The 26638-nt window shown below is 40.9% G+C and overlaps 1 protein-coding gene and 1 long non-coding RNA gene across 4 annotated transcripts in view; one reads left to right on the forward strand and one right to left on the reverse strand.

The window, feature by feature from the left end:
• The window catches only part of LOC129193786 (inactive phospholipase D5-like), a 30363-nt gene extending 3825 nt beyond the window's left edge, over positions 1-26538 (forward strand). The window contains exons 2-10 of the mRNA XM_054798429.1: positions 12610-12746; positions 17490-17676; positions 19217-19325; positions 19457-19584; positions 19881-20078; positions 22115-22251; positions 22328-22493; positions 22590-22680; positions 22753-26538. Coding sequence (XP_054654404.1) covers positions 12610-12746; positions 17490-17676; positions 19217-19325; positions 19457-19584; positions 19881-20078; positions 22115-22251; positions 22328-22493; positions 22590-22680; positions 22753-23222 — 1623 coding nt within the window. The 3' untranslated portion in view covers positions 23223-26538. The remainder of the gene's footprint in view (positions 1-12609; positions 12747-17489; positions 17677-19216; positions 19326-19456; positions 19585-19880; positions 20079-22114; positions 22252-22327; positions 22494-22589; positions 22681-22752) is intronic.
• Positions 1-26638, reverse strand: part of LOC129193789 (uncharacterized) — a 40675-nt gene that overhangs the window by 11789 nt on the left and 2248 nt on the right. The window contains exons 3-8 of one of the 3 annotated variants that reach the window (XR_008573612.1): positions 19878-20076; positions 19661-19704; positions 19437-19575; positions 17582-17665; positions 17050-17093; positions 5262-5418 (exon numbers count right to left, since the gene is read on the reverse strand). This is a non-coding gene — a long non-coding RNA (uncharacterized LOC129193789). Of the gene's footprint in view, positions 1-5261; positions 5419-17049; positions 17094-17581; positions 17666-19432; positions 19705-19877; positions 20077-26638 lie in introns of all 3 variants that reach the window. The other 2 variants (XR_008573611.1, XR_008573613.1) reach the window with 2 other exon arrangements.

Consider the following 26638-nt stretch of genomic DNA (forward strand, 5'->3'; position numbering starts at 1 on the left):
TTCCAAAAACTAACATTTGTTGTGTTTGTTTCTCATAATATTAACACTTTTAAATAAATTTCCTTTTGCTTTCAAATTTCAACTTTAAGGAAAACACACACATTTTCTCATTTGATTATAACTTCTCTCCCTTAATATTTTGACTTTATTTTTGTGAAATTTGATTATTTTTGCATATTTTTCCATTTTTCTGCTGTTTTTTGTTAAATCATATATTTAATAATGGCGTTACAGGCCAGTAAAAAAACAGCAGCGGGCCACAAATCACACAAAAACAAACTCTAGATTAGAAATTATATTTAAAAAATAGTGACAGACATTTGTCAGACTTTGCAGCTTTTCAAAGGTTATGATGTACTTTCATAACAAATTCCTGTAAATGCGCCAATTGATGATTCTATTGACTTAACCAACGTGTCTCGTGTAGTTGCCAGGTACATGGCAACAAAGCAAATAACCACAGGCCTCTCTAAATAGCGCCGGGTCAAAAAACATATTACAAAACACAACATATTACAAGAATTTTCTCGTAAATTTACGACTTGATTCTTGTTTTTCCTCGTAAACGTACAACTTTATCCTCATAATATTACCAGTTTTTACTCGTATTCTCATAGTATTACAAGAATCTTCTCGTAAATGTACGACTTTATTCTTGTTTTTCCTCGTAAATGTATGACTTTATTCTCGAAATCTCAGATTATTTTTTTTCCTCAATGTGGCCCTAATGCTCCATCAAAATAGAAAGAGTTTTCAAAATAACCAAATATCCATTTGTATTCCCCGATTACGTGTGCAATTACCATGTGAACACATGGTTTACTGTACATATTTTTATTATATAAAGTCTGTCGAACATGCAAGTATGCAGCTCAGAGTGAGTGGAACGCTCTCACAGAGTTGCTGTGTTGGCATTAAGTAGTTGTGGGGGCTCACAAATCCAATATATAGATACAACTCATAGTAGAGTACACAAAAGTGCTGTCTTGACATATTTCTGCATGCGGCCACTACACAGACACACACACACACACACACACACACACACACACACACACACACCCACGATTCTCCTTTACTTGGGGCTACAAATCACTTCAAGCAAAGAGGCAAACAATTTTCAATAGCCAACCCTCATAAAAACGGGTTTTTAAAATACTGTACATGTTTACGCTTAACATCACATCTCAGGGTACTAACTTGTCTTCTACTAACTTGTCAAAAGTCTTGGGACACGCCACATTATTTAATAAATTAGGCGTTGAATCTTGATTTGTCATGTTTGCTTGGGACCAGTGTAGTGTATAGCGGTGTCCCAATACAACTTTTACATTGCAGCCTTGAGTATCTTCAGGTACCGGTATTTTGTAGTGTGGAATTTTCGAAAAGCCCTAATCAAGTGATATTACTCAGCAAAGAGAGCTCAATAGGAACAGTAGGTAAGAGAAAACTCACTCTGTCACGCTTTGTGGATGTTTCGGACACGTTGGTTGTTTGTGAGGGATGGTGTTTACAAAAATCCTCATGTTGTTTTTTGTAGCGGTGTTTTGGATACGCGATGGGGTTGCTCATGTTGAATCTGCCCAGTTTTGTGTCACCGCGGGGGACTCTTGCATGGCTGGTTTTGCACTCGGCTGCGACGTCTTTTTCGAACTTCGATGTTGCTCCTGCTCCATGCTAACTTTGTTGGCAAGCACTGTTGTTGTGATCACGTGGGCTCTATCCGATATTGATGTGGGATATCAGTCCGATATCAGCAATAGAATGGTCAGATTATATCGCCCTACAACTAAAATCTCAGATAATCAGTGTGCTGATATCTGAGATTTAAGGTCGATTTAATCTGACCACTTTTTTGCTGATATCGGACTGATATCCGACCATCTAAAATCGGCATTTAAAATCTCAGATATCAGCACAAGCACACGCTGTTGTTGCGACCACGTGGGCTCTATCCGATATTGATGTTGGATATCAGTCCGATATCAGCAAAAAAAAAAATGATCGGATTAAATCGGCCTGCATCTAAAATCTCAGATATTAGCACACCAAAAATCTAAAATCTCAGATGTCAGCAGACCGATGCACACCAATATCATTCGACCATTTTGCTGATAGCTGATATCAATCTCGGATCGGGATACCCCTTGTAGGGTAGTCCCTTTTCTGTTAATAGAGCTCAAAGCAAGGTCCTTAAAGGCATGCTTGGATGAGTTTGGTGTGGGAAAACACTTATGAGATGAACTACAACAAACTTCAGTGACCTCTGACCTCACAAATGGACACAAATCCCCACAGACATACTCCAAAGTCTTCCCAGAAAAGCAGAAGCTGTTCCATCTGGATAACTGTCCATATTTTCTTCCATTTTCACTTCCTGTAAGTGTAATTTTACAGTTACTTTCCAGAACATCCACATCTTCACCTATGAACTCATCATTAAAACATGTGTTGTCACCTTGAGGAACGTGTCTGAGAAGCAAACCAAAGCATTAACAATTAAACAGGGAAGTCACAGACCGCAGTGCTTCCTCTATAAGAACACTCAGCTTGGAATTGCTCGCTGCCTAACGTCACCGGACGACTGAGAAGTGAGCACTCGTGGACAATCGATGGCGACATTCTCGCTCTTTGCAGCCTTCCCCTTTTATTTCCCGACACGGCACTCATTTAGCAAAGGTCTGCAGCGGCTCGTCAGGGGATCAAACCCGAGCGTCTCCGTGCTGGCAGAGCTTTAATGAAACACTTTTGGCTGGAGCCGGATGACTCTGATTGAGAGTGTGTGTGCACTGAACCGACGACACCCTCACTCTTACAAACAGCTCATCAGTCTACACGCACACACACACACACACACACACAGAGCAGCTGAGGCAGTGTAATTAAACATGCCAAGTTGCTTGTGTCCAGCAGCAATGTGATACACCTGCTGGTATTGATGGCAAGGAAACGCTGTCGGAAGCGTGGAAGAATATGCAAGAGTTTGCAAAAACATCTGATCTTCCTATAAGATGAGAGCGCTGTGGGAGCAAATCCCTCATGTGTCATTACAACGACACTTTATTACTAAGTTGTGTTGTTTTATGTACTTTTTGTCGGTGTACGGGTTTGTGTGGGCTAATTTTGGTGTGCTGTGTTTGTGAGTTACCACTGAAAAAACATGAACCTTCAGTTGTAATGCTCATTACTGCCACCAACATTATCCTGTGGGACATTTACAACCTACTTGAGCTTTTTTTGTTTTTGCTTTTATTAACAATAAATATAGTATAAAATGACAGTTTGCCGCATATAACACTGTCTCGTATTATTATTTGTTTAGAAAGTACACAAAAACTCGAAATTGGCTTTTGTGTGTTTGTATGAAATATGGGCAGATACCAACAGTTTAGTAGCAAAAAGAACAATTTGTACTTATTATTTGTATTTTTCAAGTTTTGTGCAAGTTAAGTAAAGTTAAGTTAGTTTCAGGGGGACTGCGAAGAGGAAGGAGTTTGAAGGGACAAGCCTGTCTCTCACACAAACTAACGTACGTGCTGTATAACTCAGCCAACGAGATGAGAGCGGAGGCGGTGCCCCGATAATCAGCCAATGAGATGAGAGCGGAGGCGGTGCCCCGAAAATCAGCCAATGAGAGCGTGATGCGTCAGAAGGTGTCACCAACATGAGGCATTAATAAAGTTGATTGAAAAAAAAAAAAAAAGACTTGCACTGACTTGACGCTTTATGTTCTATGGAATTTCTTCTGTAATACGATACAAAAACTTTACATAAATTCTTTATGTTGGAATTTATGTAAAAGGAGGTTTATGTTATGCGAGGTACTACTGTATAGTTGTTGGATATTTGAGTAGTCACAAAAGCAAAACATGTGTGTCAAAGTGAAAGTTATGCTTGAACTCTATCTTTTCACAAAAAGCTGGTTTTCTCCCTTTTCTTGCAGGGAACTGATTTTTCCTGAAACTTACTTAGAGATGTTCTACTGCCGATTACTACAGAACGGAAAAAGGTCGAAACAACCTAACCCTAACGCCCCTAACCCTAACCCTAGAAACAAGCTTTTTTTTCTGATGAAAGACAGGAGTCTAATCTTTCCTTTGGTAGTTTCCATGTTTACTGTATACAGCCATAGAACACAATATTCTGTGTGCCTTGAAGGATCAGTCAAAATTGTATCAAATGGCCGGTAGTTTCGGCCATAACGGGTTGTCTTTTGAAAAATGGCTGGGGTTGAATGAGTTAATGATGCTAACCAATGTTCCCCTGTAATCTGTTCCACAGTCAAACTGTGGCTATCATAAAATTGTCATTAGCTATACAGGAAATGTTTCATTCTAACATTGTTAGCGGTAATAAAGTGTAAAAGTAAGTCAACCACAGAAATACATTAAAACTCTTGTGGCTTTCATGTCAAATAAGAATGGGTAAAAAAAAAAAATCATCTCGCTCATGTGCCTCACACATGTTTTTAACAAAATTCTTGTCATGCAAGTGTAAAAACAAGTTAACCACAAATTCGTTAAAAGAGCAAATCACCTTTAACTTTGGTTGACATGGCTGACAAGGCTCTCGTGTCTTTTTAATGGCTCTGTAATTGATTTATTGATTTGGGGCGGCCTTGCTGGGATCAATGGGCATGGCGCAGAGGGAGGATGCACGGAGGCAGCGATGAAGAGGACGAGCACGTGGGCCGAAAATCACATCGACAGCTTCCTTCTGTAGCTTCCAGGGTGTGCAAGATTAAACTCTGAATCTGGCCTCTGGTTTTTTGGGTTTTTTTTCTTAAAAAGCGTCACATCACCGTGTCCAAGCAGTGTTGCTGATGACCTCCCCCAGGTTAGTTAGCAGCGATCACACAGTTTACATGAAACTTTGTTGATGGGTAGCACAAGCACACAAAACACACAATACTCTACATATTGTTTTGGAGACGTTCTGGATAACGGTGCAGATAGAATAACATACCTTTACCCAAGTGAGGATAAGCGGCATAGAAAAGGGATGGATGGATGTTATACTGTACAGTATGTTTTATAGCCAGAGATAGATCATGCCGACTTGTAACTTGCATGCTGAAGAGGGGTGTGCATAAATACCCATATTTATAAATAAAATAGTTTATAGTGTTTATAATGGTCGATTTAAAAGTAGCAAGAGATCATCACTTCAGCCTTGGAGGAGGCCTGCGCTCTTTGCCATTTGAGGAATTATTTCATGTTTTAGTTCAAATGCAAGAAAAAACACCCCTCGGAGGATCTTACCTATTTCTAAACTGCTGATTTGTAGCGATGTTGTCACTTCTGTTCAGCCTGACCCAGTAACAATGGCATCTGCTGCATCAGTCACAGTCGCACATCAATTTCGCTGGCCTGTAAATTGAATGTCATCCTCCGAGCGTCCCAGCAACTAGCCCGGCTGCTGCAATTGAAATCATAAATTACTCCTTTTCACTGGCACATGGTTGACTCGCACAACAAACAAATTGCTCACAAACAACACATGGATGTTATCAGCCTAACCTGGTGTAATGCTTTAACGCGGATGGATGGTGGGTGAAAGGATGAAATGTACGGGCGAAGAGATGGAATGACTCGGTTACAACACAGAAACTAGCGGTGCAGGAAGCAATGAGGTTTAAGGTTTGTCTGTCACAGTAAATCAAGTTGCTTTGACCTTTCCTGGAGGAAATCATCTCTCATTAAGACAGAAACTGTTCCACTTGGACATGTCCAGGTGTCCAGGGTTGAGATCCAATCTATATCCACACCAGTGCCGTTTTTAAAACTATCTAGGTCCACATATTACTTTGTAAGATGTCAGGTGCATGCCAGAGCAACAGGTGGCGCCATGACATTTTGGCCATAGTCTTATTTATTTTTCAGAGAAAAAAAAAAAGTCAGTAAGCTAACCCCTACCTTTTAAGAGCTTTTACCTGAAAAATAAATATAAAGGTTTTTTTAGTTTGTTTTTTGCCATAAAAAAGAAGTTAATTTGGAGAGAAACCGTACAGCCGCCTCTCGTCACTTTGCGTCCAAGCATAAAAATGGCCAGATGAACTAAAATGCAAATGAATATAAGGTATTCAGAAGATGCATTCAAAGACACTGTGAATGCTATGTAGTATTCTACACTGGTCACTAGGTGTCAGTAATAATTACTGTAATGTTCAATGAGACACACAATCACCAGACTTGATCGCTGGAACGACAGGCTTACAGGTTTGAATGATCGCACAACAGGCACAATAACCCCAACTAAAAATCCCTAATAAAAACACGGGTGACTGTTGCGGACGTAAACCATGCAAAGCTGAAAGTCAAGTCCTAACCCCTGGCGTCACTTCCTGTCCGCCCGCCACTCAGCTCCCCTCGGGCACACATTTATTATATCTACTACAGTATTTTGGGTAATATGAGTGAAAGGTGACTATAGTTTGGTTTGGTTTGGTTTAGTTTATTTGAACATGAAGGTTACAATGGAATACATCTCATGAATCATTCTTTGACAGTTCCACATGTCCAAAAGGAGTAGGAAGAAGCAAAGCGTATTTAATCCTACCCCCCATCCATTCTACATCTAGTACAGTACATGTAGTTCACTTCCTGCATTCCATGTCATGTTTTCTGTGATAGTCAGGATAATACATAATAAATAACGGTAAGACAGCCCTCCCAAAAAAAAAAAAAAACAAAATTAAATATATATATACATATGCATTAATAATAATAATAATAATAATAATAATAACAACAATAATTAATGAATAAATAAATAAAGAACATTTTTTTATAAACAGATATAATAATAAATAATAGATAAATAATAAATAATAATAACAATAATTAATAAATAAATAAAGTTTTTTTTTTTATAAAAAAAAAAAAATAACAAACCTGACAGAACAATCAAGACTCTTCTGCCTTGTATTTAGCAAACATCAACTGCTTGTATTGTTTTTTGAATTTGCTCATCTCTGTACATTGTTTCAATTCCTTACTCAATCCGTTCCATAATTTAATTCCACACACGGAAATGCTGTGGGTTTTCAATGTAGTTCTCGCGTATAAATGTTTTAAGTTTAATTTTCCTCTAAGATCATATTTCTCCTCTCTGATTGAGAAGTACTGTATGAGGTTTTTGGGTAATGAGTTGTTATTAACTTTAAACATTATTCTAGAGATTTGAAAGTGTACTAAATCTGCAAATTTTAATATCTGCGATTTTAAAAATAGAGGGTTTGTATGTTCTCTATACTTGGCATTATGAATGAGCCTCACAGATCTTTTTTGCAGTACAGTAAGTGAGTGAAGATTGCTTTTGTAATTATTTCCCCATATCTCCACACAATACGTTAGATATGGTAGTACTAAGGAACAGTACAGAGTGTGGAGTGATTTTTGGTCAAGAACATATTTTGCTTTATTCAATATAGAGATATTTCTCGCCACCTTTTGTTGTGAGTGGTGGTGTTATTCCATGTCTGAAGGCCTCTAATAATGTTAAAAAACGTATTTAGAAGGTTGTAAACAGGTTTGCTATGCTCTTACTATGAAAATATTCCATTTATAAATAAGGAATACTACTTGGCCGAAATTCACTCATCACGGTCGGGTCTGGAACCAATTAACCCCCATAAAAGATGGATTACTCTAGTTGGTTTCTATTATGCTAGATTGTTATTTATTTATTCTTCCATTACTGAAAATTTTGTTGTGCTTTGGAAGACGTGCTAGCATACATGTAACAGTTTTAAAATCATTAGACAAATGGTCAATCACGTATCGACAATTTTACAGTGAGTTGTTCTGTTAAGCGCACTGGGCTGTGTGAGAAATTTCAAGTCCATAAGCCTTATTGGGGTGTCGTGTGTGGTGTATTTGTCAGAAAAATAATAGCGCAGGCAACACAGTGGGGTTGCATGTTGTGACAAATTTGTACACTTGTGTGTGCAACGGTATATATGTTTTTACGCATTTCTATAGTGTCTATCTGTGGTGGTTGAAAGGTCAAACAGCATTTGTGTCACATTAGAAAGACCAAGGAGTCAAAACGCGTAGCACAGATGCTGTGACATGTAGCAGAAAAGATTAAAAGTCATGTCGTTGCAGACTAAATACCGACAGCTAAGTCAGTGATGTCTTTCGCCTGGTGTCATGTGACACAGATCAGATCAAAACTTCATAAGCACAGATGGAAAATGGGCCATCGTCCAGCCGGTGACTGAAATCCGTCGTCAGGTGCTTTGTAAACATTGGCTCCTCATCCAAGGAGCCTTGTGTCACGTCTCTGTAAACATACGGCACTTCCTCTAATAAAGCAGCCCCGACGGAGCTTAAAGAAGCCCAGACGTGTCGGAGAGTCTCTTCCGACTATCAGAGAACACGACAAGATGAGGTTAGCTTTGAGATTGTTGCTGGAGCTGCATGCGAGCGTTGAAACAGTCACAATTATATGGCAGTCTGGCCTTCAGGGATAACCCAAAGCAAGTAAACTGATGGACTGAAAAGTGTGCATGCCGAAACACATTTTTGTGTTGTGTAAGTCCTTTTCAGCGGCTCTTCTTTCTAGTGTGTCAGTCTGCTTTTGTTTGTGTGTCCATCACCTGAGTGCCTGCTCAGCCTTTCACAAACTGAGTGATCCACCGTCACCATCATGCTCCGCACACACGCGCACAAGCACACTTCATTCCCTCGGCAGCACAGTCTGAAGTCTGAAGAGACTGCAGCTAACCACTGATGTGTCACAGAAATCAGAGAGCTGATTAAATCTGCCAGAATCCTCACACAGTTGGAGCTTTTTGGGTGCCTGCACGGTATGACCACGCTGGGACATATTAACATGTGCTCTATAGCCACTTCTGGTCATACGAATGATGACGATGCTGCTAATATTAGTGATTTAGAATAGAATACCTTCAGAGAAAAGAACGACAGAGAAAGAAAAGTACTAAGTAGACAAGACGCAGACGTCTACTGAGACAAAAACAGACGAGAGTTAATGAAATTTGACTCATCTCCAAAGAGATGGCAAGTGTGAGGGAGTTTATTGGAAGTGAACCACATTCCTGGCACATACGCGCTTGCCTTGTCAGCAATTTGAGCGCTTGACAGTGCACTGTGATGTTGTTTTCCTCCTGTCAATCACTGTGCACCTCAGGGGTTCAAACTATAGTGTGTGTGTGTCTGCAAAGACATGTACACATTCCCCCTTTGACGAGATAAAAGTCAAAGCTAGTGTTGACCTAAAACTTTTGCGCAGTACTGTTCAGTATCTCACAAATCTGGGCAGCCCCCTCACATTTTACCAATCATTTTGTTACTGTATATCTCCTCAAAAGACAAAACTATAGAATGTAAACTTGGATATACAAGTCATCCCTCATTTATTGCGGTTAATTGGTTCCATACTCAACCGTTACACGTGAATTTCCGTCAAACACCGTAGGATTCCTTATTTATAAAATGGTGTATTTTCATAGTTAGAGCATAGAAAACCTGTTTACCTTCTAAATATGTTTTGTAACATTATTAGAGCCCTCTAGACATGAAATAACACCCCTGTAGTCACCTTGACATTCATATTACCCAATATAGTAGACCTATTCAGAGAAATTAAGCCATTTAAGACATTAGACTCTCGTGCTCGTGTGTGTCACTATAAATGTGTTCCCCTTGGGGACCTGAGTGAGGGACGGACAGGAAGTGACGTCCGGGGTTCAGAATTGAGCTTTGCGTGGGTAACGGCCGTAAGACTAACACCATGTTATTATTATAATTACGTTACATTCCGGTGTATAAGCCGCTAGTGTGGCTAATTTATGGCCATGTTCTAATCTCGTGACATCTCCTTTGCTTCAAACCACTTGTTTAAACACTGTGCCGCTCGCAAGTCAGTGAGGAAACAGTCGCTCTTTCTTTGGCAGGAGCGAATCACGAGCTACAAGGGAACTCACTACGAGCTTGTCAACCCATCGGATATCGCAGGAGCTCATTTACTCAAGAAACAGTCTGACTCACCGTGTCATCTCTGAAAGAACACTAAAATCATCACACAGCAACTTAATATGCAAAACACAGATAAGAAATATACAAGACAAGTACCGATAGAAGTGTAGCATAAAAACTTCTTGCCATCAAAGCAGTTCATTCAGTTGCAATGACCGCAATGGCCGTTGACTGCACTTCTGTCACTTGGTGTGACCCAACATGGAAGAGACGCCTTTATGGGACCGGAAAAAAACATTTTTCCAAAGCAAATGTCAACAGAGACATCATCTGTGTGTCCATCTTACATTGTCTAATTCTAATTCCTGAGCCTTGCAAGCATGAATTAAATGCATTCAAATGAGGGTTGTTGCTACAAATATTACCTATTCCTACTGAGAACATGGCTGCTAGTAAAAGAAGGTCTATTGATCCTCATGCCCAAGCCCAGTGTCAGGTAACACTTTACACACTGTGCACACAACATTATAGCTACACTTAACAGGATCAATACAACAGTTGTATTAAAAAAATCGGCCTTTTCAAAAGAAGCTACTGTTCAGCTATTCGACAATAACTAATAAAACAACAATAAATGTAACATGGGGGTGGTGTTTCTAATATTCCGGCACTGCCGTGAGGCAGATAACCAAAATATTAGAAACACACTGCACACTACAACAACAATGCTGCGGTTCCACTGCCAGACACATTTGACCTCCACAGACGCCAGCCAGGTGTGCACTTGTAAACCAGTGACATTCAAGTGACAAGCAGAATTCCACGGCGCACGCACAGCAGCAAACAAGGATGACATTCCACCCCGCAGAGCTGGCGGGGGGAACATAAAACCGTTTTCCCATGTCGGACATCAGTCCAGATGGCTCGCAGTGTGTGTGAGCATGAGAGGCTGAAACCAAATATCCCCTCCAGCTCCGTCTTGGGCCCATCAGGCATGACTCGATTTACTGGTGGTAAGATTAATTTAATTCCCACACGGGCCACAAATCAGTGCACTACAATAGCAAGCGGCTGTGTCTAAAGAGCGGCTAAGAGAGGCTGATGGCGCGCGTGAGATGTGAGCAATATGCGCTAGCCGTTAATGAGCTGCCGTGTTCTCGCGTAATGAGTTTTGCTTTGGTGTTCTTGTTTTACAGCATGATTAAGCAGTTCTTGCGGGGGTGAAAGACAATCTCGCTCCACTGTTCCACTACTTTGAAATTATTAAAGTTTTCTGGCTCAGTGAACGAAACTGAAACTAGCTACAACAGAAAATTAGCACGTTATGCACAACACAATATAACATAATTACAACAAGATAGAGCCACATTTCTGGTACTGAAATGCTTTAATATGAGTTATTTGTACTTACTTGCTCCTGAAAAATATGATACCTTGACAAATGGGACAGCCACAATGATAATAAATAAAGTAATAAAGTTTATCAGGAGACCGCAAAAATGGCTGACCTGCAGCGGACAATGCTACGACAAAAAGGCTATCGCCTTTATTTTGCAAACGTAACGAAGCAGGTGAACTTAAGAGGTTACGGTTATTATTTTCATAAATTGTCATAATGGACTGAATGAAACCTGATCCAAGCTACAACCTGGCCTCAAAGCTAGGGCCCACACATATATTTTGTACAAGGGTGCATTACTTTTTGTACAAAACTACAATGGCAAACACGCAGCAACGTCCAAACGCTACGAACACAAAAATGATCCAAAACCAAAAACACACAAGCACCATAAAACAAATCTAACGGGAAAGTGCTGCAAATGTCCAAAACACACACGAACCCCAAAACAACTGCATGTGAGAAATGCTGCAAGTTTAAGGAACAAACCGGAAGTATGCCAGGCTACTAGGGGATCAAACCTATGCTATGCTAACATTAGCTACGTAAAGCAGCTGCTCTACAATACTGTAAACCAGGGGTGCCCAAAGTGCGGCCCGGGGGGCATTTGCAGCCTATGGCCCGCAGCACATCCTAAAAATCCCAAAAATTCAAGAGGAGGAAAAAAAAAAAAGGAAAAATCAGCAGTCATTTTATAAGAATAAAGTCCGAATATTAAGAAAAAAAAAGCTGTAATCTAACAAGAAAAAGTCATAATTTTACAAGAATAACATCACAATATTAGGAAAAATAGTGTCATTTTCGTAGCATAAAGTTGAAATATTCACAAAAGATGTTTTTTTTAAAGTCCCAATATTATGAAAAACAAACACAGTTTTAATTTTTGGAAAATTAGGTCGTGGAAAAAGTTTATGTTACAAGAATAAAGTCAAAATATTCTGGCAATACAGTCATGATTACAAGAAGAAAGCTGAAACGGTTGGAAATTTTTCTTAAAAAACAGCAGAAAGGTTAACGTCCTTTCATCATTGCGCCTGGTGTTATTTACGTGCACAGCCTGTGAGGTCAGACGTACAGTACATCATGTGTTTGTGTTCCATCAGTGTGTTGTTGAGCTGCACGTTAAATCACATGACACACACAGCAGCTAATAGAAGTCAAGGTTGAGGCACTTTGGCCTTTTTTTCTTTTTTGACTGCGCTGTTGATAATGCGCCGTGTAAAATCAATGTTTTTTCTTTTCTTTTTTTCCCCTCTCATCTTGCAGTCTCAGCAGAAGTGCATCATGGTCTTTGCCCTGGTGTGCTGCTTCGCCGTGCTGGTGGCTTTGATCTTCTCGGCCGTGGACATTTGGGGCGAGGACGAGGATGGAATCACGGAGGACAACTGCAGCAGGGACTGCAGGTGGGAGGTGGACAGATATTTACTCTGACACTTTTATCACCAAAGCCAAGGGCACAGAAAGCCTTGGCGAGAACTTGTTTTGGGTTGCTGTGCTTTGACTTGTCCTTAAGCTTGATAGGCTTCTTTACTTGTGAGAATGCATGATATGCTGCTTTCTCTTGTTCTTTCGCTGAACTCAGGATGAAAAAAAAAAGTGCCCAAATCTTTGGAAAATAACACGGCTCTGCTGGTGTCAACAAACGAAATATGCTGTCGTGTCGCTACTCCATGAGCAGTAAGGCAGTCTCCTGAAGGAGCTACGTAGCCTTCATATGAACTGCTTCTTTTTACTATTTCTGTTACAAGGGAACCGTTCTCTCCAACCCAGAATAAACAAAAATGGTACAATCTAGCCAGTTTACATCAACCAGGAAGGAATGCAAATCGCTTTTGCACACACTTTGCACAACCTTGGCTGATGTCTGCGCTTCAATGGGCACTGATGACGATATCTCTACCAAGCACAATTGGTCATGGCCGAGGTCGTTAGTGGTTTATTCGCACGGCCACGCAAAAACTGTACAAGGGATTCCATGAAACTCTGCATGCTTGCTCCAAAATTAAACTCGCCATCTAAGCCGAGCATTTTTTATCAGTCTCCATAACAAACGGATATAAAAAACCTGTCACCTAGCAGGAAATAATTGTCTCTTTTTGCTGTTTTCCGCCATCCGACTCCTGACAATTAAACGTGGTACGGTCTTGTGTCATGTTCCTTGAGCCAGAACCATAAACAGCCCTCTGCCCATGGCCAGCATCATGGCAGATGATGAGGTCCGTAGGTGGTGATGAAAGTGTCTCATCAGCAACGGTTTGGCTGATACAGCAGTCCTGTCTTCTCTCTATTAAGACTCCTATCATGACATCAGCAACCCAGCTGTCAATTACATCCTTTATCTCCTTCTTTACGTCCCTCTTCATCTCCTCTCTCATTCCTCAAATCTGCCCATTAACAAGCACTCAGTAGTCAGCCTGGCATCCTTGTTTTTTCTCAATAGAGCTGAGTTGGACCGCTCCAAACTGCTGTAGAACCAGAAAAGTAATGCAGACAGTGAAGTTTGGGGATGGGATGGTCAGCGACACCTGAAGCTGAACAACTAGACGTTGTCAGAATATACTGGAACTACAAAAAGTATGCCTCGGAAGTCATGTCAACATACTTCACAGGAGCTCAGTTCTGCAAGCATCAAAAGATGATCTCCTTCACTTTCTCTTTCTTTTGTTCCGCCAACGTTGCAAAGCCATGCAAGACGGTTTTATTGTTTTTACCTTTCATACAGCGGTTAACTTCTTTTTACGCTTTGAAAGGAACGTTACAAAGTGAAATTAGCCTTACGTCTGTACGTCACCATTTGCCATGCAAGTTGAGACAATAAGGGTGTCTCATTGATTTTACGTCTCAATATTAAGTGTATGAGTTAATGTACAGTTAATAAAGACTTTATGATGGCGCTAGTTTGCCACTGGAGCGGATTATTTTTATTTCAGGTCTTTGTTATGAGAAACATTGCTTCAAAATCCAAATTTATTTGGATTTTGTGATTTATTTATTCCAAACTAATCCCACAGAGTACATGATAGTTTCTTTGCCATAACTTTGAGACGATTGCAAGGTGCAACGCTGCTAACGATTCCAAAACAGACAGCAAGGTGATAGATTAGTGTGAGGCTGACACGTTTTTAATGAGCCAGCCTCACCGATGCTTATTTGCACTTAAATGCCTAAAGGCACTTGTAATCCATCATAGGAAATGCAGGCTGTTTTTGCCTTTAGCACCTCCAGTATATACAATATGTTGCCGTGCTTGAACCACTACACTGAAGCTCCGTATACGTGAAGCGGATCGCATATAGGCTCTATGTGGTATGAATACATCATGTAATATGACAAAAAACATGTTTTGAAGCATTTTTTATTTAATGGGATTCTGACAAATTCTTGTATTATTAGGAATTTTTGTAATTATGTGTTGTTGTTTGTAAAACAATAGTTTTTTTCTGCTTATGTATTGTAGTATAATGGCATAAAAGCAGAGTTTATAATTAGTATGCGCGACTTTTTCTTGCCTTGTGTTCCTCTCACGACTTTGTCCTGTTCACCTCCTGTGCAGTACAACAAGCGTTCCCTTCAGGGCCCACAACACGGTGAAGTGCACGTTGTAATAACCCAGTGTCGGTCGCCTTGTAAAACAGGTTGCAATTGATCTCCAGCTGCCGTGCGAAAAGCCTGGTCACGCCTCTCTTTTAGCACCTTGCGAACATCTTCACCGTTATGTCTGTGCACACAGCACTTAACTCCCACATTACGACAATAAAAGGCCACTCCAAAATGTGCAGTTTTGTCACACAGCACAATGAGACAGATGTCACAATTGTAAGACAGTCTTCCCTCGTTTAAAGTGGTTAATTGGTTCCAGACTCGACCGTGATGAATTTATGTCTGCAATACAGGATTCAATGTTAATAAATGGATTATTTGTGTAGTTAGAACACCTGTTTATGAAATTCTAAATACAGTTTTTAACATGATTAGAGCCCTGTAGACAAGAAAAAAACACCCCTATAGTGACCTTTACGCTCCTATTATTCATTGTTTACATCACATTGCACAACATTTGCTGCAGGGCCTCGAGATGGACACTAGCTAGCAAGCTAACCAGTTAGTCTCGAATTTATTTCTTCTAAACTTAAGCCAAAAACATACCACTTCCACACGCAATGGGAGGATCACTTTCTTCACTCTATCATGTGGGATATGCCATGGCTGACTTCATGCAGTGTTAAGGTAATGTAAGGTAATGTCTCAATGTTTTGTGTCATTACGCCATCTAGTGAACAGACTACTACATATTACTTGTATTTAAATATGTTTTGACTAGGGATATCAGGGACTCGGCGTGATCAGGGGAGGAGGCCGCTGAATTGAGCGTTTCAGCCAAAAGACGAACACACAACCAAGAAATTTATGGAGCATTTTATTAAAGAAACTTACTAGTGTGTAAGTGAGTGGCCCACTGGGATCCAATATCACTTTAAAAGCCCCTGAAAAGCAGGGAAGTCCCCCTTTAATAGTGCAGAGATCGCATTTAAAAAATAAAAATAAAAAACAACCTTTGGAGGGGTGAAAGTCTCTACTACCGCCTGGTGAATTCCGCATGTGGTCATTTTCAGGCTCGTATGGCGTCTATAACCTTTGGCCGCTTCCCAAAATCTAACTGAGCTTTGCTTCTGCCAGCAATTTCAAATGTGTGAACTGGCAAAGTGATGCCAGGAAATGATCACACTGAGGACAAAGTGCCCTTCAATGAGCTGGGTTGGCTGCTAACACACTGGGGCACATATCAATGTACTACCCATTTCATGTTCGTACAGTATATGAAGGATGCCCGGTGGTTTACATTGTGGTGGTCTACAACCATACATTTCCTGAGCTATTTCGCACTGACCATTTGTCAATGGCTGTGGAAGGAGTAGTGGGATGGCACCAGGGTGGAAACCTTGTGCGCACAATTCACTGCAGGTGAGCTTTATAAGGAGAAGGCTGTGTACAAGCGTGCGCCGCATGGTCTTACACCGTAAATCTGAATATTTTCTTGTGGTTCTGCGAGTATGCAATGTTTTGGGATGCAATCCACGCACAGTTTTATACATGAGGCCCCTGCTCCTTGTCTCAAATCAACTCTCCTTTCCTCTTTCTGCCCCAGCTGCATTACAGTACAGACTCGACAATGCCAGGCCCGCCATTCTAGTGAGGGTTAAGCAGCATAGAAAACGAATGAATGAATTTTGCCGGCCTCCATATATTGCCATGTGCATGCGTGTCTGTTTTCAAACAGACAGGAGGCTGCAAACGACGGTACAAATTTGCTTGTGAGAAAATGCATGTCACAAACAGCAATTCCACAACTTTACGGACCTACAAGACTGGAGTGGAATAGAGGGCTGTAATGGTGCTGAGCATGAACACGTTAATACCACAGCCACAGCCGTTCTCTCGTCTATTTTGCATTGACTGAAAAAACATGTTATATCATTATCGTGTTGTGGCTTTTACAGCATGCTTTTATTACGAGTTTCGCTGCGTGAGCTCAATTAGTGTGTACTGTACTGTATCATCATTTTGTTCCTCCTGTTGGGCCGCCATAACAATCTGCATATCTCACTGAAATTCACGCTTGCCCGGGCGGGAAGAAGAACAAAAAACAGCAAAGACATAAACCACAGCACAAAGCAGAGTGGCACAATTTACTGTGTATGTCCTCACCTTCAGTGAAGACTCCGAGTTTGCAGTAAGCATGCTCAGGTGACCTATTGGGGTAGAATTAGAACTGGACTTAATGGCATTTAAAGTTAAAAAGCACCATGTAATGGCTCACTTGAAGACCCCCCCAAAAAAAACAAGACAATATGCGTCAGTGCTTACTGACAGCGTGTAATCACATTAAGACTGCTGAGGTGTGCACAACCGCCTGCAATTAGCCTCTGCACACACACAACAACGTGTAATAACCATGCCTGGTGTAATAGTGTCCACGTACACCGATTATCTCATTAAAATGACGTTGCTGGGAAAGCCAATTTAGGTCATTGTCTCTAGTGAAGGCAGGAGACATATAACCTTGTTTCTTTGCTACTTGTTTGGCCTTTGCATTAGTTTGTTCATCAGCTCCCATTCATTTGCCACTTTTGTCATGCATTACTCAGAGTTGTTCTAGTGGAGAACATCCCAGAGGACGTCTCCTTCCCAAACAACACCGCGTCCCACCTCCCGCTCTCGGCAGGGTTCTTCAACTTACTGGATCAAGCCATCCGCGTTGTGGAGATCGTGTCGCCGCTGTGGCTCCTCAACTCCTCCGAATACGAGTCCAGCTTCCAGCCAGCTGCCAGACAGGTAGGAAAAAACAAACAGTAAAAAAGTATCAGGATTTGTGGGACATTAGCTTTAATCTTGAGAGTTTAGTAAGATCTGTACGAATTGCTGAAAAGCTGACAAATTTGGGTGATATTTATATTTTTTTCCAAATTCAACTTACATCTTGGGAATGACAGATGACACTTGGCAATAAGGTTCAACACTGAATAAGAATCAAGAATCCAAAGGAAACGCTACTTTTACGTGGGGTTTTACTGTTTGTTTTTAGTTTGTTCTTTGGGAATTTGTTTCTCATGCTTTATTGTTTTTGTGTTTTAGTATACATATAGTTCCTTGTGTACCTTCTTTTTGCACCGAAATGATGGTGAACTATGCTAAAATGCTACACAAAATATGACCGGTCATTTATTGAAGCTGTTATGTTTGATTGTGGTACAGATTCATTTTATTTCCACTATGTCTTGTGGTTATTGCTATTATTGCTATAATGCTTTTTTGCCAGATCGTCTATTTATTTGCATTTCAATCAAATGTTTAATAATAATGGAGATAGAACTCATCTGTACCAGAGTTAAGCAAAAAAATCTTCAGTAAATGGCAAAAATAGCATTATTTGGGCAAAATATATCGTGCTTTTTAGCTTATTTGAGGAACGTCTTCTGGCTGGGCTTGTTGCATAAAAACAGTCCACTCATCATTGTGTTGTGCTTTGCATTTTGTACAATTGCCAACTACAGTAATGTCCCCTGAGAGGAGGTTGCATGTTGGACATAAAAGTCATAAAAGTGGAAATCAGCCACAGTGGGAGAGCTACTTGTGTTGTTGCTGTTTAGGTTGCATTAAATGAACTACTCTACGAATACAGTAACTGTTATTGACTAGGCTTGAAAGGCTTGGACAGGCACACGCACACACGTACATGTACACTATATCATGACTGATAACAGCTGGAGGCTGTTCATTAGGAGGTACAGTAATGCACCCCTCCCTTTAGGACCAGAGGAGCTAATGGCCTTTCAGCTGCATGGAGGTGTGTGTGTGTGTGTGTGTGTGTGTGTGTGTGTGTGTGTGTGTGTGTGTGTGTGTGTGTGTGTGTGTGTGTGTGTGTGCTCTGTATGTTTGTGTGGTTTGCCCGAGCATCCGCTACCACTTCACTGACTGATGAGGTTTCACTTCACATTAACGAACTGGTAGGGCTGTGAAATTGGACACTTCCCATTGGAATTCATGTGAATTTACTGGGATTAATGGTCACAAACAGTTTGGTCTGTAATAGCGGACTTAACCGTAGTTGAAAATAAACATCTTGCAGCATAATTTTGGTGAAAACAACCAGGTTTTTCAAGTTGAATGTCTACCCTGTACTGCGCATCCCTGAGGAGTATCACATGGAAAGTCTCCATGACAGTTCCTGGAAATGTACCTGTTGCAGCCCTATAAAATGGGCATGCAGACACACAAGCAATGATATCATGTTTAGATACTGTACGTGCATCTGGATGTGGGAGTCAAGTGCAATTTGTGTGTGTGTGTGTGTGTGTGTGTCGCCCCTTAACAGGGTAGACTTCTACTGTCCAAGCTGCTGGCACTAAAGACCAAGAAAGTCCAGCTGAAGATCTCCAGCGAAATCGCAGACTCGACGGAACTGAAGCTCCTCACCAAATCAGGTGGGGCATGGTTAAAGAAGCACAATTACACTTAGTAGAGGTATACGGTCTACTGACTGCCATTCTAGTTAAGCGTTGTGTTGTCTTCTTATGAGAAAGTCACATACCCACCCTCTTCATGCTTGTTGCAGGCGCAGAGGTTCACTTTGTGAACACCACAGTGCTGACCAAGGGTCACCTCCACTCATCCTTCTGGGTGGTCGACAGGAGACACTTCTACATCGGCAGTGGCAGCATGGATTGGAGATCCCTGGCCATTGTATGTAACATGCACACACACATATACTGTAGTGGATACCAAGTACGATCACCTAATCTTTGATGCATACACATACCGTAGCTCAGGGGTGTCCAAACTTTTTCCAGCGAAGGCCACATACTGAAAAATGGTGTGTTTGTGTGAAGGGGGTGATGAACAGTCATCATGTTAAAGATGGAGACAGTGATGACTTGAATATTCATGATAAAGCAGAGCTCACTGTTGTCTTTTCCTGTCTTTCTAATCAAATAAGCCTTAGTGAAAATCAATGCTGTGATTGTGTGTGCGCTCACCAGAGGAAGGAGCTGGGCGTGCTGGTGTACAATTGCAGCTGTCTGGCGTTAGACCTCCACAGGGTGTTCAACATCTACTGGGGGCTGCAGTCCAAAGAATTCATTCCCTCCTTCTGGTCCAAGCGCCTCTTTGCCCTCTTCAACAAGGACTCACCTCTGGAGCTCAACTTCAACAACACCAAGGCTCAGGCTTACGTCTCTGTGAGTCACAATGTCATGTAACATGTTTATCATACCGAACAATAACCTCATGGTGTCTGTCTGGCTGCCTGAGATGAGCGCGATGAGATGCAGTCAGATGAGATTAGTTGACTTGAGATGAGTGAGGATGAGATGTGATGAGGTTACATGAGTTTTGTTCAGATGGGGTGAGGTAAAGTGAGACAAGGATTTGTTTCATTAGCTGGGTTTGTACGGCATTAGAATCAGAAAACATGAGTTTCCATAGAACGGAATGAGGTGAGGTGAGGTGAGATGAGATGAGTTTTGTTGAGTGCAGGTGAGATGTGTTGGAATGAGATGAGATAAGATGATGTGGCATGATATGAGATGGGTTTTGTGGGATAGATTGAGGTAAGAGGAGACTTGTTGAGACGAGATGAGTTGGTTTGCATTGCTTTACATCAGGGGTGGCCAAAGTGCGACCCGGGGCCATTTGCGGCACGCGGCTGTTTTTTTATTGGCCCGCGGGACATTCTAAAAACTGACTTTAACAAGGAGACTTTGAAGAAAACAACAACAGCAGCAGTGAAACTGTCAGAATATTAAGAGAAAAAAGTTGTCATGTAATGATGAAAAAAGTAAAAAATAACGTAATATTTTTAATAATGTCATTTTAACAACACAAAGTTGAAATAGATCTTGTTGTAATATTAGAAAAATATGAGAAAAAGCAAAACTAAATAAAGTTGTCAATATTTGGAAAATTGGGTTGGGGGAAAAAGTTATATTAAGGAAATAAAGTACAAATATTTTGGGAATAAAGCCATGATTACGAGAAGAAAATTTACAAGAGGAAAGTTTAAATAGTTAGAAAATTAAAAAAACAAACAAACTGCAGCAGCAGAAATGAAAAAAAGCTGTAATTTTACAAGGATAAAGTCAAAATATTAAGACAAAAAACAGTCATTCGAACAAGAAAAAAAGTTGCAATTTTACGAGAATAAACCTTTGATATTATGAAGGAAAAAAAAATTTAAAAAATAAAAAAATTTAAATGATATTATGAAGGAAATTATCGTAATTTTAGTAGCGTAGAGTTGAAATATAGAAAAAAAATGTTAGGTAATATTATGAGAAGGAAACGAGTTGTAATGTTTGGAAAATTAGGGTGGGGAAAAAGTTTGAATATTACGGGAATAAAGTCAAAATATCACAGGATTATTTAAGAAGAAAGTTGAAATATTTGGAAAATGAAAAGAAAATAAAAAACAGCCAGGGTGTACTCTGCCTCTCGCCCGACATCAGCTGGGATAGGCTCCAGCATACCCCCGCGACCCTAGTGAGGATAAGCGGCATACTAGATGGATGGGCCTATGTGGCCTTAGCTGGAGAAAGTTTGGACACCCCTGCTTTAGAATGAGAAACAGCATGACACAACAAATGAGATGCGGTGATATGAGATGAGTTTCTATAGGACAAGGTGAGGTGAGTTTTGTTGAGTGAAGATGAGATGTGTTGGAATGGGATGAGATAACATGAGATGAGATGGGTTTTGTGGGATTGGTTGAGGTAAAATGAGACTTGTTGAGATGAGATAATTTGGTTTGTGTTGCTTTAGAATGAGATATGACACAGCAAATGTGATGTGGTGATACGAGATGAGCTTCCACAGGATGTTTTGTTGGGATGAGATGTTATGAGTTTTGTTGGGTTGACTGTGATGAGTTGGGTTGGTGTGCGTTGCCCCGAGATGAGATGGGTTACGCTTAGATGAGTTTTGTGGGATTCAATGGAAACGAGTTGGTTTATGGTGCGTCAAATGAGAGGATGAGGTGATATGAGTGAGAGTTTTGAGAGGATGTGGCGAGGTGAATTAGGTTGGGTTGGTTTGCGCTGTGATGAGATGAATTAAGACGACATGAGATAAGTTGGCATGGTTGAGATGAGTGTGCTGTCATATAAAAAAGTGAAAGAAAGAGCTAAGAAAGAAGTGGAGGTAAGAACACTGCGGACCAAGAATCCATATTGCCATTTTACTTAAAATATTAAAGCTGCTGTGTTTCTTCTGTTGACAGACCTCCCCAGATGCCTTCATCCCCAAAGATCGGAGCAGTGACCTGGAAGCCATTTCCCGGGTCATTAAAGACGCCCGTCACTTCATATACATCTCCATCACAGATTACCTGCCTCTCCTCAACACCAGCGCTTACAGGTTAGCCATCTGATACCTTAGTAGTGTTTTATTTGTATTTAAATCCTGGCTGCTTTATGTGTACTTCCATGTCAAGGTACTGGTCTCGCATTGACAGCTTTATTCGGGAGGCTCTGATCCTGAGAAGAGTCAGAGTTCGTCTGCTGATAAGTTGCTGGGAAAACACTCATCCACTGACGTTCAGCTTTGTGTGGTCTCTGAAGAGTCTGTGCATGGAGCAGACCAACTGCTCCCTGGAAGCTGTGAGTCCAACCCCAAGGCTGACTGAGTTACAGCATAAAGATGATCAGTGCAGCTATTTACAGTAGCCTGTATGCGGTTTGTGTGTGCGCATGCAGAAGTTCTTCAACCCCAGGGTACAGAGAGATGGAAGTCTCCAAGGGATAAACCACAACAGGTTCATGGTGACGGATAGAGCAGTTTATTTGGGTATGTCGTATTTGGCTTCATCTTCACCGCTGCTTAGCCAAAAATGACTCGTCTGTGTCCATGTCCTGACAGGTAATTTGGACTGGGTGGGGAATGAGTTCACCTACAACGCAGGAGCAGGCCTTGTCATCAGTCAACCCGAGGGCGTGGAAGAAAAGAACTCTACATTGGTAGACCATCTCCGGGCTGCCTTTGAGAGGGACTGGTTTTCCAGTTACACCCGCTCCCTTCAGGCCAACAAGATCCCAGTGTGTAACAATAACCAGATGAACATTATGTTGCCGGTCAAAGCCAGCCAGCTGGATAGCGAACCAGCACCAATGAGGAGCAATCCCAATGACGATGGACAGCATGGCAAAGCAAAGCACCAGAGTGACACTAACAGACTGGAGCCAGGTGGAGACACTTTCCAGCAGAAAATCCATCTTCTTGAACAGAAACAGGCACAAATCAAAAGGACTGTGTGGGAGGACACAATAGAAACAAACAGTCCGTCGTCTGAGAGCAGCGGCAGCAGAGAGATCCTCCACGGTCCCCTGTGACTGAACGTCCAAGTACCCTGTTGGGAAAACCAGCTTCCCGGATCTTTGTAGCATTTTACGATTGGCCTTTTGTAGTTAACTAGAGTAGCTCTTAGTTTCTAGAACAGAGAAACTCAGGAAGAAACCTCAATGCTTCTTTCTGATGCTACTCATGCTGTTCGGGACAGACTTAGCGGTTCTGAACAGGGATGCTCCGATCAGGGTTTTATTTGTGTCCAGGTTGCACGGGTCTCCCAACTTTCATCATTATTCGAGCTGTCAACTATTTGTGTTTTATTTATGACTGGCAACATTTAAATTGTACACTACTTTATTTACCAAGGAGATCTCCACTCAAAGAGTGTGGCCATCGTCTTTATGCTATTTTGTGTTCATTTGTCATTATATAAAAAGCATTAAGTCTGAATTCAGCAGTTATGATAAAAAACTATTAATAGTCAAAGCAAATATTCTTTGAGCCTTCGTGAGCTACTCAAAATCAGCTGGCGAGATAGGAGACCCCTGTGATAGTATCAACATCATAAGGCTGGACACACCATGTGTTTATGGCTATTAAACAACCACACACAAATAGTGTTTTGAGGACAAGAACTAATTAGTATAATGACTATAATGAAGTTAGTGCGTACCCCATGAATGTGATATCCACTTGTGGCTTCCCTGTGGGATCAAACCGAGCTCCGAACTAACTGCTTTGCTTGCTTGTTTTGAAAACAAAATATCACTGTGGTAAAAAGTCACACTCGAACTACGAAGACCAGAAACTAGGCGGATAACTCTAGCAAGCTGCTAGCTAGCCAACTAGCTGCCACCGATGCAAAGTACATCCAGTGACAGCTAGGCAAAGCGTGTAACAAAGATGCAAGAATAGTCGAACTGAGATAGATTTGGTAAGGGAGTGATCAAACAAGCTGGCATCGATTGGCGTAGCCTGTGTCAAGCACAAGACGAGATGCGTCATTTTGCTGGCAACCTTACGTGACACAGCAGGCATGTAGGATTTGCCGACTCGCGCCAATCGTTTTTCGTGATCGCCTTTGAAAGGCCTTTATTGGTGTATGTCGATCATGTGAGTTTTTTTATGGAAATCGTCCGATTATTGGTTATTGGTTATTATTGGATTGATTATTGGCTGATCGATCGGAGCATCCCTAGTTCTGTAGGATTGGACTTCGAGGCTAAACGTGAGATCATGGAGAGACACAAAATGATATGAAATGTCATGGAATCGCCTCGTAGCACTTACGAAGAATCCAATAAGATTGCTCTGATGTCATCAGCCACTCGGGCTCATATTTGCATGGTATTCTGGGATTGCTATGATATTCCTTGATTCTAGTCCTGAATTCCTTTTTTGGTGTTTTTCTCAGCATTTGTACACAGTTTCTAAGGGAAGTGCTGTTGCTAGTTGATGGTAATATTATATGGCTTTGCACGCACAAGCAGGAAGACATTTGCATGCTTATGCAAAGAAAGGAACCATTGCAACATCTTTATGTAGCCATGAAGTGTACTCTCAAATAACTTAACAGTAGTTCAAGTTATCAATGCTACTAAATATTTACTGACATTTAAGACAGTACACGTAATTTACTCATCTAACTGCATCGCCGCTAAACGTACCCTTTAAAATTCGAAGTATCAGGGCCTACACAAGTTGTTTTTTTTATAATGAACATAATCAAACCAGTGCATAATGGAGCTCTAAAATGTCAAATCATCACTTTAGTACATTTTAAGCAGCCTAAAGCATTCATTATCAACTAAGCTGCTACATTATTTTCTGGCATAAAAGGGTCTGTTTCTAAGAGTTCTCTCAGACAAACATTGCTGTCCCTGAAACAATAAGATGAATTGATTGGATAGAATATGGAATTTTCCAAACCAATTTTGCAACTCACTGAATGAATGCTAAAGTGTCAATTAGGGGAGGCTTAGGGGTGTGTCCACTGTTGGCCAAATCAGCATAATTAATTTTTGACAGAAATTGACTCTTGTCACTGTGGTTCAATCTCTGGGACGTGACAGTGCGTGAATGCCTGTCCCCTCATGTGTTTGACATGCGGGCATGGAGCGACAAGCAGACAATTCATTTCGCCTGGCCTAAAAGCTTGTAGTCATTTCGAACGACTACTATTACATCATTTGTGTAATGTAGATGCCTTTATGAAACCTCCAAAGCTATTCATCTGGGATCATTTGCAGACAAAATACATTGTGATGCCTTTCTCACTAATATGGCGGTGGAACCATAACGTAAATAGTATTTGTGCCTGTTCTCTCAAAAACAGACGTATAATAGGGTCAGTATCAACATTTTTACAGCCATCTTCAGGAAATAGGCGTTAGTCAACGATGGGACTGAACCACAGCGGATATCCAGCACTATCTAGTGGTCACATTGCAAACTGCAGATGGCAATCTCTTCACAACAGCATCACGATGTTCATATCAACTCGTAAATATCACAATATATTCCCTTGTGAAGCCCTGAGGCAGTATACTGGTAAACACGGCTGGTCTGTTTTCAAGTAAAATAGTCAGTAGTATTGTGTCAGGGGTACCCTTATGGAATTAGCTACAATCTATAAACTGCCTAAACCTAATAAACAAAATCCCTGCTGAAAATGTACACTCTTTTTCCAGTGTTGAATCAGAAGGAAACCTTTTAACAGTTTTTAACCTCCACGTACTGTCAATGTTTTTCAATTAAACGTCGCCTACCTTTATGCTGTTTCTAGCATGACCGCTGCCTTGCATGCCCTGCTCACTTGTGCAATGTAGATATGCGCCTTTCTACTCTTAACACTGAACAATATTATACCTTTAAAACACAGGAGGAGGAATGCCAGGTGGAATTTATTTTAATAATAATACCTTTGTTAACGCACACTGCTGCATTATCTGACTGCTGCATTTTTACTGTTAATAAAAAAATGTGTACTCTTATGTTTGCATATTTGTTATGTATTATGTGCTGTGTTGCAAAGAATTATGGTAATTTGCATGGAAATTAACAAAATATGGCATTTCATGGCAGTATGGTAGCCTCTAAAGCAGGGGTGGGCAAACTTTTTGACTCACGCGCCACATTGGGTTAGAAAATGTGGCCGAGGGGCCGTCCATCAAAGAGAACTTACTTACTCACGCTGCAACGGAACAAAAACACATCCACAGCAAGTCAACGCATCACATAAATCAACTGCTACCACTACGTGGGTGATAAACAACAGCTACGCCGTAAACATAACACGTAACTTCAACTGTTATTGACAAGTGCTGCAGGGCATGCTGGGTAATCCAGTATCTGACTATTTCCTGGACGACTCAAGTGTGCCACCATAGCACAACATGTCATGTTGCTGGATACAGCTTCAACGTTAAAGGTTTACGAAAAGGAATTTGGAAACGCCCGG

The sequence above is a fragment of the Dunckerocampus dactyliophorus genome, chromosome 14 (assembly GCF_027744805.1).
Source record: "Dunckerocampus dactyliophorus isolate RoL2022-P2 chromosome 14, RoL_Ddac_1.1, whole genome shotgun sequence".
Taxonomy (NCBI): domain Eukaryota; kingdom Metazoa; phylum Chordata; class Actinopteri; order Syngnathiformes; family Syngnathidae; genus Dunckerocampus; species Dunckerocampus dactyliophorus.